Here is a 19,552-nt window from a genome sequence, read left to right on the forward strand (position 1 = left end):
TTATACGTGAAACTAATCTCACTGAGGCAGCTCTGTGCCTCAGGGAGATTTCTGCGCTCTTTCACATGCATGCGCAAAAGAGCGCATGCCCCGACTTAGCCTTCTCCACCCACCCCACCCCCGCCTGCACAGAGAGCGCAGAGCACTTCCGGGCATGCAGCACGCTGGGTGGACCTTAATCGGCCTGCCCACGTAAAATGGCAGTGCTCAGCCGATTGAGCCCAACCCCACACAACCCCACCATAGTGGAGAAAATTCTCCCCCTTATGTAGCTCGGTGTTATGTTCCTGTGAAATGCCTTGGAACATTAAATTACGGGCACTATATAAATACAAGTAGATGTTCTATAAATGTTAAGCTGTTGCTCCTTACTACATGAGTGAAAAGAAACACTGCTCACTTCTAATCCACACCCAGCTGTCTAATGTAGCCCATTTAGCCAGAGATGTCCAGTTAAGATCATCAACTTGAAACACTGGATCTGATTTTAACTCTGTGCAACTGGATGAGTTTTGCATGGGTTAAAATCAGGTCATCTTTCTCTTTACAAATGTTGCCCAACCAGCTGCGCATATGCATCATTTTCCATTTTTATTTCCAGCTTCCAACATCTGCAGCTTTTTGCTTTAGATTTTAAACTAGAAACGTGGTTTAACTTGAATTGAACTAGAGCAATTAAATTCTTTTCACGATTTTAAACTTTTCCTTTTCAGTATAGGGCTGCCACAGAGGCTGTGTGCAAATTGCAGACTAAACCCTTCTGAACTGTAGAGAAATATGCAATGAATACAATGACTTGAGTGAGACAGCACACATGGAGCTATGTAACCTTGGGATGACGTACTGGCAGTTGCAGAACTGTCGCTGGTAACAATAAGAGCAAATAGAGAGGAGAATATTACCACATGTTTGTAACAACATTCAAGCCTGGTGCCTTAGGTGCCACAGTGCTAGCAGCGCACCGATACCAATATGTAAAACATGTCCTAGTGGCAACACCAAGTTTATCTGTTTGCAAAAAGGGAATGTTTTTCTACCTGTTTACCTCGGCACTGAATACGCTGGATCTATTAGGATGTTCTGAATTGCAAACACTCCAGAAACGATGCTCATGACTCCAGTAGGTTAATAGACTGCAGCGATTTTAAACACAAAAGCTCTTATTACCTTCCTTGGACTGTCGACATAACTGGGAGTGATGGCAATGTTGGCCCCAGAATGTGGAATGCTGTCAGAGGCTGGGCCAGCACCTTTCGCAGAATGGACTGCTGCCTGCTGCTCCTCGAAGCTCCTAGAGGCCATTAGAAGGGAAACATATTCTTATTTACTTTTGAAAAACAGAAGGTAATATAGCAGCAGTGCTAAACTGAACCTTGCAGCTGAGGCAGGATTAGCTCCAACTTCAACTAGGATCCTTTCAACTTCAATTTCCAGGAGGAATTTCTAGGAAATTCTGTGGATTTCTAGTTGTTCCTCATTGTGCAGCTATAAAGTGAGTTTAATTAAAGGGCCATCACTGTCAACATCTTGGGGGTTACCATTGACCAAAAACTGAACTGGACTAGCCATATAAATACTGTGGCTACAAGAGCAGGTCAGAGGCTAGGAATTTTGCAGCGAGTAACTCACCTCCTGACTCCCCAAACCCTGTCCTCCATCTACAAGGCACAAGTCAGGAGTGTGACGGAATACTCTCCATTTGCCTGGATGAGTGCAGCTCCCACAACACTCAAGAAGCTTGACACCATCCAGGACAAAGCAGTCCCCTTGATTGGCACCACATCCACAAACATTCACTCCCTCCATCACCGACGCACAGTGGCAGCAGTGTGTACCATCTACAAGATGCACAGCAGCAACTCACCAAAGCTCCTTCAATAGCACCTTCCAAACCTGCGTCCTCAACCATTTAAAAGGACAAGGGCAGCAGATAGATGGGAACACCACCAGCTGGAATTTCCCCTCCAAGTCGCTCACCATCCTGACTTGGGAATATATCGCCATTCACTCACTGTCGCTGGGTCAAAATCCTGGAACTCCCTTCCTAACAGCACTGTGAGTGTGCCTACACCACATGAACTGCAGCGGTTCAAGAAGGCAGCTCACCACCACCTTCTCAAGGGCAATTAGGGACGGGCAATAAAAATGTCAGCCCAGCCAGCAATGCCCACATCCCATGAAAGAATTTAAAAAAACAAACTGTGATCAAGTTTAATCGTCACTTTTCAAAACACAATCCAAATACTTTGTTATGTTACTTTGGGACTGGAGTTTTAGTTTTTTTTTTAAAAAGCACAATTAGCCTGGTTCAGGAGTCTCCACTGAAATGACACAAGTTCAGTTTCACACCCCAATCCCTCAGTGTAGAAAGCCCCCTTCTCTATTTACATACTGCTGTTCCTGATGCCAGTAAAACTGTGCAAAGCACTGACACAGTGAAGCCTATGCTTTCAGCTTATTTTGGTTCCACATGTTGCCTGAGGAAACTTTGGGGATTTCACCGTCTGTCCCTCAGATCCATGGGGATGATGGTCCCTCAGATCAACAGATCCTTAATTATCAATTGAGCTGAAATATAGAACTTTTTTTTTATTCATTGATGGTATGTGGGCTTCACTGGCTGGGCCAATATTTATTGCCCATCCCTAATTGCCCTTCAGAACGTGGTAATGAGTTGCCTTCTTGAACCACTGCAGTCCATGTGGTGTGGGTACACCCACAGTGCTGTTAGGGAGGGAGTTCCAGGATTTTGACCCAGCGACAGGTGAAGGAACGGCGATATATTTCCAAGTCAGGATGGTGTGTGACTTGGGGGGGAACTTCCAATGGTGGTGTTCCCATCTATCTGCTGCCTTTGTCCGTTTAGATGGTAGTGGTTGTGGATTTGGAAGGTGCTGTCGAAGGAGCCTTGGTGAGTTGCTGCAGTGCATCTCGTAGATGGTACACACTGCTGTTACTGTGCGTCGGTGGTGAAGGGAGTGAATGTTTGTGGATGTGGTGCCAATCAAGCAGGCTGCTTTGTCCTGGATGGTGTCAAGCTTCTTGAGTGTTGTGGGAGCTCCACTCATCCAGGCAAGTGGAGAGTATTCCATCATGCTCCTGACTTGTGCTTTGTAGATGGTGGGCAGGCTTTGGGGAGTCAGGAGGTGGGTTACTCATTGCACGATTCCTAGCCTCTGACCTGCTCTTGTAGCCACAGTATTTATATTGCTAGTCCAGTTCAGTTTCTGGTTAATGGTAACCCCCAAGATGTTGATAGTGGGGGGTTCAGAGATGATAATGCCATTGAACATCAAGGGGCGATGGTTGGATTCTCTCTTGTTGGAGATGGTCATTACCTGATACTTATGTGGCATGAATGTTACTTGCCACTTGTCAGCCCAAGCCTGGATATTGTCCAGGTCTTGCTGCATTTGGACATGGACTGCTTCAGTATCTGAGGAGTCGCGAATGGTGCTGAACATTATGCAATCATCAGCAAACATCTCCACTTCTGACCTTATGATGGAAGGAAGGTCATTGATGAAACAGCTGGAGATGGTTGGGCCGAGGACACTACCCTGAGGAACTCCTGTAGTGATGTCCTGGAGCTGAGATGACTGACCTCTGACAACTGCAACCATCTTCCTTTGTTGGTATGACTCCAACCAGTGGAGAGCTTTCCCCCGGATTCCCATTGACTCCAGTTTTGCAAGGGCTCCTTGATGCCATACTCTGTCAAATACAGTCTTGATGTCACTCTCACCTCACCTCTGGAGTTCAGCTCTTTTGCCCATGTTTGAACCAGGGCTGTAATGAGGTCAGGAGCTCAGTGGCCCTGGCGGAACCCAAACTGGGTGTCACTGAGCAGGTTATTGCTGAGCAAGTGCTGCTTGATAGCACTGTTGATGATCCCTTCCATCACTTTACTGGCGATGGGGAGTAGAATGATGGGGCGGTAATTGGCTGCGTTAGATTTGTCCTGTTTTTTTGTGTACAGGACGTACCTGGGCAATTTACCACATTGCCAAGTAGATGCCAGTGTTGCAGCTGTACTGGAACAGCTTGGCTAGGGGCACGGCAAGTTCTGGAGCACAAGTCTTCAGTACTATTGCCGGAACTAAATGAATGGGAATCCATTTGAAATTTTAAACAATCACACAGGGATAAATCCAAGTAAAATGTGGATTTGAGACCATTGCTCAATTCAGGGAGAAGAATGAACTCAGCTGGTGTATCCATTAGAGACCATGCAATGAAGCATATCACTCAGATTTAGTTCTAAATTGCAACTGAATGAAGATTGACCTTTTTGAAGCATTTTATCCTCAGCACAAATGCAATGGGTTTAAAGATGGGGCCATTTCCACTCCACTCAGTTCCCCGTCCAAGTAGCAAGGCTCTGAGAGCAAAGACTGAAGCCCCTTCACCCATCTCAGCATGAGTAGGGGAAGCTTTATCTATGAGGGAAGGAGGGAGAAAGGGAGCAAGTGTAATCTAGTGGCTTCTGCTGCCACAGAAGGAACCACAATGATTGACTGGGATTACTGTGTAACCACGAAACTAGCCACTCAGAGCAAAGGAGGTCTCACAGCATTTTCTGTTTTTATTTCAGATTTCCAGTAGCCACAGTGTTTTGCTTTTATGTTATAAAGGGGGTCTCACCTCTGGTTGGCTTCCATCTCCAGCAAGGCTGACAGAGCGGACGTTCCCTTCTTCCCGAGAGGTGGCCCGGCTGGTTCAGTGGGATAGTTTGCGAGGGGCCCGGTCACCTGCAGTCCTTTAATGAGGGCTCCTTTCTGAAAGATGAACAGAAAAACCTGCATGGGTTAAACAAACCTGAAGCATCACATTCATGAGCAGCTGAAAGCCACTGGATGACAAATCAACCTCTCCCTGTGAGAATTAATCTCAATAAATAGAGGAAAATGGAAGGGTGACAGGAATATTCCAGAAGTTTGACTTGCAAGCCTTATGCTCGTACCTCCCAACCAGTAAGAACCAAATTACTTTCAATCTTCAACAGTGTTAAATACTTGACATTCTGATCCACCAGAATGTTCCCACACCTCAAGGCAGAGCAATGGGCAAATAGAAAACACAGACCCTAGGAGATCATTTATTTTTACAACCTTCACTGTAAAACTCCAATCTGGCAGGGCCACCTATCACTACAAATGAAAAACGTTTAATACTTCTGTTCACTTCAAAATCTCACTTTCATGAGCACATGGAGTCTCTTTTGATGCAAGATCTGTGCTCTTAGACACACCATGGCTGAGATAATAGGCCCATAATTATTCTCCAACTACAGCATCCAATACTGGAAATCACGATGCCCACCATGCTCTCCTGACTCCACAACATCGCAGCAGGCTAAAACGAATAATCTGATTGATCTAAAATTATAACAATACACAGATCCAGTGAGATAGAGCAAGATACTGACAGCCCAACACTTTAAGGAGAAGTAATACAAAGGGTTTAATGCAATGTGTTATCATGTAATTTGATTACTGAAGAGAGTTTTGGATGAAACAATATTCACTTTCTATGCTGTACTTGAATGATATAAGTCTCCAGGGAATTTCAGATCTTCAGTCAGAACTGATGCAGAGTGACCACTGGCTGGGATTTCTGTTCCTAAAAGACATGTAGACATTTCTTTGAAGTACACAGAACTGAACAGATCTTACACTTTGAAGAGTTGATGTAGGGAAGCTGCTATTCCCTACAGATATTATTTCACTTGCATGGTGTTTCACAGTGTAATTGTCCTAATCCCAACATCCAAGGGAATGGGCCATTCCCCTTACCTAAGCAAGGATATACTTGCCTTAGATGGAATGCAATGTAGGTTTACTAAGCTGATTCCTGGGATGAGAGGATTGCCTGATAGGGACAGATTGAGTAGCCTTATACTCTCTGGAGAATATGCTAAGAGGTGATTCTATTGTAACTGACGCTGGGTCAAAATCCTGGAACTCCCTTCCTAACAGCACTGTGGGTGTACCTACACCACATGGACTGCAGCGGTTCAAGAAGGCAGCTCACCACCACCTTCTCAAGGGTAACTAGGGATGGGCAATAAATGCTGGCCTAGCCAGCGATGCCCACGTCCCATGAATTAATAAAAAAATAAGTAAAATTCTGAAGGGGTTTGACAAGGTAGACACGGAGAATGGCTGAGAAATTTAGAGTATGGGGTCAGAGTCTCAGAATAAGGGGTCAGGTATTTAAGGCTGAGATGAAGAGAAATTTCTTCACTCAAAGGGTTATGAATCTTTAGAATGTTCTACCCCAGAGAGCTGTAGATACTAAGTCACTGAGTATATTTGAGACAGAGTTCGATAGATTTTTGCATACTAAGGAAATCCAAGGATATGAGCGTGCTGTGGGAAGTTGATCTTAATGAATGGCGGAGAAGGCTCAAAGGTCCGAAAGGCCTACTCTTGCTCTTATTTGTTATGTTCTTATGTCTTAACATTTTTATTCCCACAAATTTGCTGGAGATGAGAGTTGATAATGGCACCATGAGGGCAGCCAGGCAGTTGGTGAATGACAGCACAGTCTACTTGCTTAACCGATAAGATGAAAAGGTTGGGAAATAAACAGAGAAAAAAATCTCTAATAATTCACAATCTGAAGGAATGAGGCTCCACACTTTTAATTCTTCACTTTCTAAGCAAGAGTGATCCCATTGCTCAGAGTACTTACACTCTTTTAAGTACTAGACTTAACTGTCTGTGTCGAATTTAATGGACTATTAATCTGCAAATGCAGCAACTTCATGAAAGTCAGGAGTGAGATACAGTTTTCACAAGCTAATGACAAAAGGGGCACGCCAATCAGTCAGTTACTGGTGAGGACTCACGATTCCATGGGGCATCTTTGGTGACTAATTTGCACACTGATCATTCAGGCACTGTTATTTTTTTCAGCAAAATCTGGTCCATTAGCTGATCACTATTTATTTCCGTTCCAATTACAAGAGGAACAAAGCAAATTACCTGTGGGTCCCTTCACTCCTGATACAGTCCCATGGGTGCAGCTCTTCCTCTGGTATAACCTACGTTACACATTAGCTGGCACAATTCAGCTGAGGCAAGTTGGACAGTGCAAAACTATTGCTTCTCTTATAAAACGGGGTAATTGGCTTCAGTCTGGCTCTTTGGTCCAATGAGACAGCAAAGGTCTGACAAAACAGGCTCAACCAAAGCAATACAACATGAATGAAGGGCAACTGTTGAACATCAACACAAGTCCCCTCTGGTCGGGTAACTTAAACACTCCACTGCCTAAGTTAAATAAATGGTGCTCCACTGAAAAGTGAAGAAGCAGCCTCACCCTTATGATTCTGTCAGAGCGGTGCCTTCTTCGTATTCGGTTCAAACCCTCCACAAACCGAATGAAGCCATCCAGCAGCTGCCACTCCTCCTGGTCGGAGCGTAGCTTCTCCCCGTAAACGTCACAGCGGGTCTCTCCCTCCATGATCCGTTTCGTAGCTGTTACACAGGCCGGCAGCAACAAGAACCTTGTTCGCCAGAACTTCAGGGATTCGATCAGGCTGTGAAGCAGCAATACAGAAACGTTTTGCTCAGTTCTGATAGGCTTTTACTCAGTGCAACAACAACTTGCAATTTAAATAGCGCCTTTAACATAGCAAAAACATCCTGGGATGCTCCGCAGGAGAGTTGTCAGACAAAATTTGACATTGAGACACATAAGGTGGTATTAGGGTAGGTGGCCAAAAGCCTAGTCAAAGAGGTAAGTTTTTAAGGAGTGTCTTGAGGAGGAGAGAGAAGCAGAGAGGTTTAGGGAGGGAATTCCAGAGCTTAAAGTCAAGACAGAAGGCCTGGCTGGCAACGGTGGAGCGATTAAGCTGAGGTACGGTAAAGAGGCCAGAATTGGAGGACACAGGGATCTTGAGGGTTGGAGGAGGATACAAGGATAGGGAGGGATGAGGCCATAGAGATTGCAATGAACTCAAGTTTATGGAGGGTGCCATGGCCAGGAGAGCTTTGGAATAGTCATGTCTGGAGCTAGGTGGATTCTTGATATATCACAGCCCAAGGGCAGAAGCAAAAATCTCCATCTTACTGAGATTTCTGCTTTTGGCCTGGTCCCAGTCACCAGCTGACCCCCATTCACACGGGATCTTACACTCCCCAGTGCCCCTCTCTTCAACTGTATGCTAGCATGAGCCCGGGACTCAGCTGTTTAGTATTCTTAGCTCCTCTGTGAGTTCAGTGCTGCAGAGTGACATGGTGTCAGTGTTACTCTTTCATCGATGGGTCTGAGAAAGAAGCTGAAGTCCTCGTGGGGGCTTAGAGATGGGGTGTTGGCAGGGTGGCAGAGACACCTACCTGAAATCCTCAGAGCCCGACGAGCAGATGTACTGATCCAGGTAATTCCATTTGTACTCCTCCAGCCGCTCATGAGAGAACTCCACCCAGCACGACACAAACTCGATACTGGGATGTGGTGGACAGAGGCTATAAGTATACTGGATCTGAGCAGACTCATAAGGGTACCTGAACCAGATGAAAAGAGCAGCCATCATGAATCAGAACACAGCTGCTGTGCGAAGTCTTCACTCTTCCCAGTTTCTGTAATCCTTTCTTTCCTTCCCCCTCCCTTCCCCTGCCATGAAGCACTCCCAGAATGAAGGGGTAAGTGGGCAACGTGCTTTTAGAAACTGTATTAAACATATACACCAAAAGCCATCATTTATTTGATTCCACACTTCCTCACTTTCCAAACTTATTTCCATCCCAGAAAGGCACACTTTAAGAACTCAAGACCATTCCTTTTTGGACATGTTTTCTTCTAAAGCTCAAGTTTCTAAAGCTCTGATTTGTAGTTGTCCCTGGAGCTGCCAGGGTGACTCAGGAAGCTATCTTATTGCTCCACTCTCCATGTGGATCCAGAGCCCACTCTCACCAACTCTGAGTCCCCACTCAGAATCATGGAATCTGACCCAAAGCAACTGTTGAAATTAGTGCATGTCCGTGGGGGCAAATCTCTATTATCTGTGTCACTCTCTTGTCAGCTTAAACCCCTTTTAAAAAACAGTTGCATTTATATAGCCACATCCCTCAGCAGTGTCCTAAACAAGATCCCACAAACAACAAAGAAATGGGAAGATAGTCTGTGCTGGTACTGGACTGAGGGAAGGACAGTCAGGACATCAGCAGAGCTCCATATTCCACCTCAAATGGGATTAAGGGATTGTTTGGGGATTGTCCATCTGGAGCACTAGAAAAGAGGAGGGCCTCCATTTAGAAAGATGGCCCCTGTGACAAGGCAGTGCTACACCATAGTGTCGGCTTGGATTATGTGCTTCTGTGCTGAGTGAGGCTTGAACCAAAACCTTTAAGATGTCATGGTTTTATTTTGAAATAAATCATTAGATCATAAAAAATAGTAGTAGTAGGCCATTCGGCCCATCAGGCCTGCTCTGCCATTTGATAAGATCATGGCTGATCTGATTGTGGCCTTAGCTCCACTTTCCTGCCTGTCCCCCATAACCCTCGAGTCCCTTGTCAATCAAAAATCTGTCTAACTCAGCCTTCAATATACTCAATGACCCAGCCTCCACTGCTCATTGTGGAAGAGAATTCCAAACATTAACACCCTTCTGAGAGAAGAAATTCCTCCTCATCCCTGCCTTAAACAGGAGACCACTTGACCCAGATTTTCAGAGTTGGAAGGACTCCGGAATCATTTAAAAATGGCAGGCGGGACCAGATTCCAAGATTCCTACCCACAATGGCACCATCGCGTTGCGATCTTGAGTTGGACTGGTTAAAAACCCGAGGTCCACTCTCATTTTCAAATTTGGTTTTGCCTTCTCCTTTTACCCCGCAGAAAGACGCAAAATGATGGCAAAATGTCTGTCTCATCTTTGATTAAATTATTCAATCACCAGCCCTGTGAATGGCAGGGCTGAACCACTCACTTCACACTTACTTTGGTAGGTAGCGTGTGACGGTTATGATCTTGTCTTTTAAGCAGACCTTGTGAAAGGTGCGCCCCATGCTCAGCCAATACGCGGTCTCCTCCTCCTCCAGCTTGTTCCTAGACACCAGACCTGTAGACACAGGTATTATACCAGTCACTAAAAAGCAGGGCCCAGGCATTTCACAACTGAAGTTCATCTGGAAGGATCCCACCTATATAGAATGGTCGGTCTCAACTCATTGGAGAAATCCCAATGTCTTGCTGACTGGCCTGTGAAATCTATGCAGTGTGATTGACTGCAGAGACCAACAAGATCCCAGAGACCTATAGTGACCATAAAAAAGTTGTAGACTTGGTTTTGCTATTGGTGCATGTACTGCCCTTCAACGATAAGTTGGGCTTTACACTTGCCCCCTCTGTCAAGAGGACAGGGAGATCAGCGGATTAGATACTTTCCTTTTACCCTAAGACACTGTCCAATGATGGAATAGGAAGGGGAGTCGGTCATTTAGCCCCTCGAGCCTGTTCCACCATTCACTGAGATCATGGCTGATCTGTGTCCTAACTCACATACTCACCCTTCCCCCTGTCCCATAAGATCATCCCTGCCTGACATCTTTCAGGGTCCAAATTAGATTGGGTTTCAGTCTCTAGTGGTTGCAAACATCCACAACTTGGCTTTGAGAACTTGGAGCCACAAAGGGTGCTGGTGTTGGAATCAAGACTGCCACATGAATGCAGCAAGGGTGACTGCCTGAGTTTAGGTTACAAGATGCTGTGTTAGAACTGACCTGGGAGGGCTTGATGCTCATCCTATGTGGCTGAAATGGAAAAAGATTCTGCACTGCATCACCAACTCGAGCCAGGTGAGGCGGCAAAACCCGTTACCTGAGCAACGGCAGACAGTACTACCTGTGACTGGTCAATGCCGGGTGCCAGGAGTGGTTTAAGTAACTTGGCCACCCCCAGAAAGTGCCACTGGCTTCGGGTGGGTCAGCCCCGAGAGGAGAGTCAGTGGGAACCTCGATAGAAATGCAGCCTCAGGCCAGAACAGGACAATGAAAGGGCAGACATGGGCTGCCCCAATGCAACTCCAACATTTACCTCTCTGCTTTAAAACAGTGGGTCATCACAGGAGCTCCTACAATAGACTGCTGCTGACGATGATGATGCCGCCAACATCGACAGCTTGCAAGAAGTTTTGCTCCTGCAAGGTTCTTTCTTTGGGCCAAATTCCTCCTTTCCCCGTGAAGATTGGGCATGGTTCCAAGTCACCTCCTGTACTCCTGCCCAACAGCCATCCTTTACGTGTAAGCGGAGGCACTGAAGGCTATTCAACAGTGGAGGGCATCACAGCTCAGCCCAATCCTGCACTCACAAACACACTTACAGACAGTGGCCATTGAGCAGAGATCCCAGAAAGTGAAAGTTCCACCACTACCTGCCCTCCTCCAGTGGGCAACTCCAGCTCCAAGAAGAAATGTGTCAAAGATAAACTAACTCATATGATTAGGGCCCAGCCTGTACACCTCAGTGACTCACTGCTGAACTATTACATTCTAGATCTCATTTACCAACACAAAACCTCAGCTCAGCAACCGACCTGCGTGTCTCCTTACCCCGTGTGTAGAGGGGGCTGCTGCTGAGGGGGGCTGAGGCTGTAGTGTTGGACAGCTTGTTCTTGGTCTGGACAATAATCTGGTAGCCCTGCATGAGCCGTTGGCAGATGAACTCCTCAAATACCTGCTGGGCTGTCATTACAGGCCCGTCCTCATCTCTCCTATGAATGAGCAGAATAAACAGGTCAGAAAGTGTTTCATTGATGCGTTCTCTTTCAGACCAACAATCACAATTACTTCATCCCCCTCACAAACTGGCTAAAGAAGCAATTGTGTCTAGGTCCAGCTGACATATCACCCTGGAGTGTATGTCCCAGATGACTGTCTGTGACTAAGGCTGTCTAGTCTGTTGCAACTGCGTATTTAAGTTATCAGTTTATCTCTGTTTTAAGGACTAACCAAATTCTTATTTTCATGAAATCATAGTGAACAGTTTGCTTTAATTTATATTTTACCAACACATCTTGTTACTTTTGCTTTGTACTTCAACCTCATCTTCCTGCATCATTTAACAGGCAACAGAGCAGTGCAAGTCCAAACCAGAAAGCCCGGAGCCCACTCCCCAAAGCACGGAGCCCGGAGCCCACTCACCAAACCACAGAGACCGGAGCCCACACACCAAACCACAGAGCCCGGAGCCCACTCACCAAACCACAGAGCCCGGAGCCCACTCACCAAACCACAGAGCCCGGAGCCCACTCACCAAACCACAGAGCCCGGAGCCCACTCACCAAACCACAGAGCCCGGAGCCCACTCACCAAACCACAGAGCCCGGAGCCCACTCACCAAACCACAGAGCCCGGAGCCCACTCACCAAACCACAGAGCCCGGAGCCCACTCCCCAAACCAGAGGGTCATTGTCAACTCCCCAATCTAGGAGGTTTTCTCCACACAGACAGAGGTAAGGGGTTCGGTAGGCAATCCACTCCTGAGGGAATTAATTCCACAAAGACTTTCCACCATGGGTCACTGAAAAACAAAGCCCAGGAGAAGCCCTGGCTGAGTTCCACATCGTTTAACATTGCATCTGAACTCAGCCCCTCCAACAGTACAGCACTCCCTCAGCACTGCATCAGAGTGTCAGTCTGGACTTCTGAGCTTGATTCTGAAATCTTGACCTTCTGACCCAAATGTGAGAGTGGTACCACCGAGCCACAGTGAAGCCAGGAACCTAACCTGGCTCAGCCACTAACTGGGCATCACAGGAGCAGCTGACCCACCTTCTGCCACAGTAGAACATGGTGATATACCTTTCTGTCGACATGACATACAACCCTTTCCCCAGATCACAAGTCAATGTCGGAAAAACACTGCATTCTCTGTGGGTCACTGTGATGGGGTGAAGGTCAGGCAGGGCAGATCTTCCTTGCTCGACTAAATTACTCTCTCCTTCCACTGGTCCGGTGACAAGTAAAATCATTCTGTTAATACATGAGTGCAAGAGGGTATGGTAGGAGCAGCACCAGGCATTCCTCAAAATGAGATGCCAACTTAGTGAAGCTACAACACATATGTGCCAAACAGCAGAGGCAGCAGGCACATGGGAACACCACCACCTGAAAGTTCCCTTCCAAGTCACCCACCATCCTAGCTTGGAAATATATCACTGTTCCTTCATTGTTGCTGGGTCAAAAACCTGGAACTACATCCTAACAACACTGTGGGCGCAAATACTGACCCCCTCTTAAATAACAGAGCAAATACTGACACCCCCATAAATAACAGAGCAAATACTGATCTCCCCAAAATAACAGAAAATACTGACCCCTCCCCCATAAATAACAGATCAAATGCTGACCCCTCCCAATAAATATCAGTGCAAATACTGACCCCTCTCCCATAAATAACTGAGCAAATTCTGGCACCCTAATAAATAAGAGCAAATACTGACCCCCCCATAAATAAGAGCAAATACTGACCTCTCCCCCATAAATAACAGAGCAAATACAGAAGTGCAATTACTTACCCCACATATAATAGAACAAATACTGACTCCCCATAAATAACAGAGCGAATACAGACAACCCCCCCCGTAAATAAGAGCAAACATTGGCCGATCCACACTAATACCAGAGCAAATACAGACAAAAACCGAATCCACCATAAATAACAGAGCAAATACAGAACTACCCATAAATAACAGAGCAAAAACCGAATCCACCATAAATAACAGAGCAAAAACCGAATCCACCATAAATAACAGAGCAAATACTGATCCCCCCATAAATAACAGAGCAAATACTGATTCCCCCCATAAATAACAGAGCAAATACTGACCCCTCCAGAAATAAGAGTAAACACTGAAATCCCCCGTAAATAATAGAGTAAATACTGACACCCCTCATCAAATACTGACCTCCCCCATAATTAACAGAGCCAATACAGACTTTCCCATAAATAACAGAGCAAATGCTGATCTCCCAATAAATAACAGAGCAAATACTGATGCCCCCGTAAATAACAGAGCAAATACTGACCCCTCCAGAAATAAGAGTAAACACTGAAATCCCCCGTAAATAATAGAGTAAATACTGACAGCCCTCATCAATAACAGAGCAAATACTGATCCCCCATAAATAAGATTGTAAATGCTGATCCCAATAAATAACAGAGCAAATACTGACCTCTCCCCCATAAATAACAGAGCAAATACAGAACTGCCCATAAATAACAGTGAAAAAACCAACGCCTCCATAAATAACAAAGCAAATACTGACACCCTTCATAAATAACAGATTAAATACAGAACCCGCCATAAATAACAGAGCAAATACAGACACCCCATAAATGACAGGGCAAATACTGACACCCCGAAAAATAATGCAGCAAATACTGACATCCCCCATAAATAACAGTGCAAATACTGATCTCCCCCATAAATAACAGAGCAAATACTGACTCCCATAAATAAGAGCAAATACTGATCCCCCCCCATAAATAACAGAGCAAATACTGACCCCCCCCATAAATAACAGAGCAAATACTGACCCCCCCCCATAAATAACAGAACAAACACTGACCCCACCCAATAAATAACAGAGCAAATACTGACACCCCCCATAAATAACAGAACAAATACTGACAGCCCGAAAAATAACAGAGCAAATACTGACAGCCCCATAAATAACAGAGGAAATGCAGACCCCCATAAATAACTGAGCAAATACAGATCCCCCCATGAATAACAGAGCAAATACAGATCGCCCCATAATTAACAGAGCAAATACTGACCCCCCTATAAATAAGAGCAAATACTGACCCCCCCATAAATAAGAGTAAATACTGACTCCCCCACAAATAACGGAGCAAATACTGACCCCCCATAAATAATGGAGCAAATACTGATCCCCCCATAAATAACAGAGCAAATACTGATTCACCATGAATAAATATGTAAATACTGACACCCCCCATAAATAACTGTGCAAATACTGACCCCCAAATAACAGATCAAAAACTGACCCCCCAATAACAGAACAAATACTGACCAGCCCATGAATACTGACACCTGCATAAACAAAAGAGAAAATACTGACTCCCCATAAATAAGAGAAAATACTGACTCCCCATAAATAAGAGAAAATACTGACTCCCCATAAATAAGAGAAAATACTGACTCCCCATAAATAAGAGAAAATACTGACTCCCCATAAATAAGAGAAAATACTGACTCCCCATAAATAAGAGAAAATACTGACTCCCCATAAATAAGAGAAAATACTGACTCCCCATAAATAAGAGAAAATACTGACTCCCCATAAATAAGAGAAAATACTGACTCCCCATAAATAAGAGAAAATACTGACTCCCCATAAATAAGAGAAAATACTGACTCCCCATAAATAAGAGAAAATACTGACTCCCCATAAATAAGAGAAAATACTGACTCCCCACAAATAAGAGAAAATACTGACTCCCCATAAATAAGAGAAAATACTGACTCCTCATAAATAACAGAACAAATCCTGATAGCTCCATAAATAACAGAGCACATAATGACCCCCCGATAAATAACAGCAAATATTGACCCTCACCATAAAGAATAGAGCAAATACAGACCCCCATAAATAACAGAGCAAATACAGACACCCCATAAATAACAGAGCAAATACAGACACCCCATAAATAACAGAGCAAATACTGATCGCCCCATAAATAACAGAGCAAATACTGACTCCCCCATAAATAACAGAGCAATTACTGAACCTCCATAAATAAGAGCAAACACTGACTCCCCATAAGAGCAAATACTGACCCCCCAATAAATAACAGAACAAATACTGACTCCCCCAATAAAGAACAGAGCAAATACTGACCCCCCCATAAATAAGAGAGCAAATACAGACACCCCATAAATAACAGAGAAAATAGTGACCCCCCAATAAATAAAAGAGCAAATACTGACCCCCCAATAAATAACAGAGCAAATACTGACCCCCCAATAAATAACAGAGCAAATACAGACACCCCATAAATAACAGAGAAAATAGTGACCCCCCAATAAATAAAAGAGCAAATACTGACCCCCCAATAAATAACAGAGCAAATACTGACCCCCCAATAAATAACAGAGCAAATACTGACCCCCCATAAATAAGGGCGAATACTGACTCCCCATAAATAACAGAGCAAATACTGAGCCCCCCTAAATAACAGAGCAAATACTGACCCCCCCATAAATTACAGAGCAAATACTGACACCCGCATAAATAACAGTGCAAATACTGACCTCCCCTATAATTAAGAGCCAATACCGACTCCCCCATAAATAACAGAGCAAATGCTGATCTCCCCATAAATAAGAGCAAATGCTGATCTCCCCATAAAATAACAGAGCAAATACTGACTCCCCCATAAATAAGAGCAAATAATGACCCCCCACAAATAACAGAGCAAATACTGACTGCCCCATTAATAACAGAGCAAATACTGACCCCCCATAAATAACAGAGCAAATATAGACACCCCATAAATAACAGAGCAATTACTGATCCCCCGATAAAAAAGAGCAAATACTGACCCCGCATAAATAACAGAGCAAATAGTGACCCCCCCCAATAAATAACAGAGCAAGTACTGACCCCCATAAATAAGGGCAAATACTGACTCCCCATAAATTACAGAATAAATACTGACCCCCACATAAATAACAGCAAATATTGACCCCTACCATAAACAACAGAGCAAATACAGCCACCCCGTAAATAACAGAGCAAATACAGACACCCCATAAACAGAGCAAATACTGAATCCCCATAAATAACAGAGCAAATACTGACCCCCTCATAAATATCAGAGCAAATACTGACCAACCCCCATAAATAACTGAGCAAATACCGACCCCCATAAATAAGAGCAAATACTGACTCCCCACAAATAACAGAACAAATACTGATTCGCCATAAATAACAGAGCAAATACTGACCCCCCTATAAATAACAGCAAATATTGACCCCTACCATAAAAGCAGAGCAAATAGACACCCCATAAATAACAGAGCAAATACAGACACCCCATAAATAACAGAGCAAATACTGATCCCCCCATAAATAACAGAGCAAATACTGACCCCCCCATAAATAACAGAGCAAATACTGACCCCACCCATAAATAACAGAGCAACTACCGACTCCTCCATAAATAACAGAGCAAATACCGACTCCTCCATAAATAACAGAGCAAATACTGATTCCCCATAAATAACAGAGCAAATACTGACCCCCCTATAAATAACAGCAAATATTGACCCCTACCATAAACAACAGAGCAAATAGACACCCCATAAATAACAGAGCAAATACTGATCCACCCATAAATAACAGAGCAAATACTGACCCCCCATAAATAACAGAGCAAATACTGACCACCCCATAAATAACAGAGCAAATACTGACACCCCCATAAATAACAGAACAAACACTGAACCCCCCCACAAATAACAGAGCAAATACCGACTCCTCCATAAATAACAGAGTAAATACTGACACCCGCATAAATAACAGTGCAAATACACACACCCCAGAAATAACAGATCAAATACTGACCACCCCATAAATAACAGAGCAAATAATGACACCCCCATAAATAACAGAACAAACACTGAACCCCCCCACAAATAACAGAGCAAATACCGACTCCTCCATAAATAACAGTGCAAATACGGACCTCCCCTATAATTAAGAGCCAAAACCGACTCCCCCATAAATAACAGAGCAAATACAGACACCCCATAAATAACAGAGCAAATACTGATCTCCCCATAAATAACAGAGCAATTACTGAACCCCCATGAATAAGAGTAAATACTGACTCCCCATAAATAACGAACAAATACTGACTCCCCCAATAAATAACAGAGCAAATACTGACCCCCCCATAAATAACAGAGCAAATACTGACCCCCAATAAATAAGAGCAAATACTGACCCCCAATAAATAAGAGCAAATACTGACTCCCCATAAATAACAGAACAAATACTGACTCCCCCATAAATAACAGAGCCAATACTGAACCCCCCATAAATAACAGCAAATATTGAGCCCACCATAAACAACAGAGCAAATAGACACCCCATAAATAACAGAGCAAATACAGACACCCCATAAATAACAGAGCAAATACTGATCTCCCCCAATAAATAACAGAGCAAATACTGATCTCCCCATAGATAACAGAGCAATTACTGAACCCCCATGAATAAGAGCAAATACTGACTCCCCATAAATAACAGAACAAATACAGACACCCCATAAATAACAGAGCAATTACTGATCCCCCTCTAAATAACAGAGCAAATACAGACACCCCATAAATAACAGAGCAAATACTGATCTCCCCATAAATAACAGAGCAATTACTGAACCCCCATGAATAAGAGCAAATACTGACTCCCCATAAATAACAGAACAAACACTGACCCCCCCCATAAATAACAGAGCAAATACTGACCCCCCCCATAAATAACAGCAAATATTGACCCCCCCATAAATAACGGAGCAAATACCGACTCCTCCATAATTAACAGAGCAAATACTGACCCCCGATATATAAAAGAGCGAATACTGATCCCCCATAAATAACAGAACAAATAGTGACCCCCCCAAAAATAACAGAGCAAATACAGGCCCCCCCCATCTATAAGAGCAAATACTGACCCACCCCCATAAATAACAGAGTAAATATTGACCCCCCCATAAATAACAGAGCAAACACTGACCCCCCATAAATAACAGAACAAATACTGACACCCCGAAAAATAACGGAGCAAATACTGACCCCCCCCATAAATAAGAGCAAATGCTGATCCCCCATAAATAACAAAGCAAATACTGATCCCCATAAATAACAGAACAAATACTGACACCCCGAAAAATAAAGGAGCAAATACTGACCAACCCCAATAAATAACAGAGCAAATGCTGACCCACCACCCCCATAATAAACAGAGCAAATGCCGACTCCCCAATAAATAAGAGCAAATACTGATCTCCCCATAAGTAACAGAGCAAATGCTGATCCCCCCATAAGTAACAGCGCAAATACTGACTCCCCCATAAATAACAGAGCAAATACTGACCCCCCCATAAATAACAGCAAATACTGGCACCCCATAAATAACAGTACAAGTCTTCGAGAGCACCTTCCAACCCACAACCTCTACCACCTAGAAGAAAAAGGGCAGGAGATGCATGGGAACACCACCACCTCAAGTTTCACTCCCCATGAATGAACATATAAAACAAAGCAACATGACGCGATCAGAAAACAAATGGCTCCGCTCAAAGCTCTGCTATTCCGCCACATCCAGTTCTGAATGATGGTGGACAATTAAACAGCTCACTGGAGGGGGAAGCTCCATGAAGACCTCCGAGCTCAATGATGTTGGAGACAAGGCTTAATACAACCATCTTCAGTCAGAAGGGCTGAGTGAATGATCCATCTCAGCCTCCTCCTAACATCGCCAGTATCACACATGCCCGTCTTAAGCCA

At 44.3% G+C, this 19,552-nt stretch overlaps 1 protein-coding gene across 4 annotated transcripts in view; it reads right to left on the reverse strand.

Annotated features, from left to right (window-relative positions):
* depdc5 (DEP domain containing 5, GATOR1 subcomplex subunit) overlaps positions 1 to 19,552 on the reverse strand; it is a 181,595-nt gene that overhangs the window by 65,199 nt on the left and 96,844 nt on the right. For all 4 annotated transcript variants that reach the window (XM_078553861.1, XM_078553863.1, XM_078553860.1 and 1 more), the window contains exons 26-31: positions 11,562 to 11,722; positions 9,952 to 10,072; positions 8,346 to 8,513; positions 7,327 to 7,546; positions 4,645 to 4,778; positions 1,168 to 1,291 (exon numbers count right to left, since the gene is read on the reverse strand). In XM_078553861.1, coding sequence (XP_078409987.1) covers positions 1,168 to 1,291; positions 4,645 to 4,778; positions 7,327 to 7,546; positions 8,346 to 8,513; positions 9,952 to 10,072; positions 11,562 to 11,722 — 928 coding nt within the window. The remainder of the gene's footprint in view (positions 1 to 1,167; positions 1,292 to 4,644; positions 4,779 to 7,326; positions 7,547 to 8,345; positions 8,514 to 9,951; positions 10,073 to 11,561; positions 11,723 to 19,552) is intronic.

The sequence above is a fragment of the Cetorhinus maximus genome, chromosome 12 (genome assembly GCF_964194155.1).
Source record: "Cetorhinus maximus chromosome 12, sCetMax3.hap1.1, whole genome shotgun sequence".
Taxonomy (NCBI): Eukaryota; Metazoa; Chordata; class Chondrichthyes; order Lamniformes; family Cetorhinidae; genus Cetorhinus; species Cetorhinus maximus.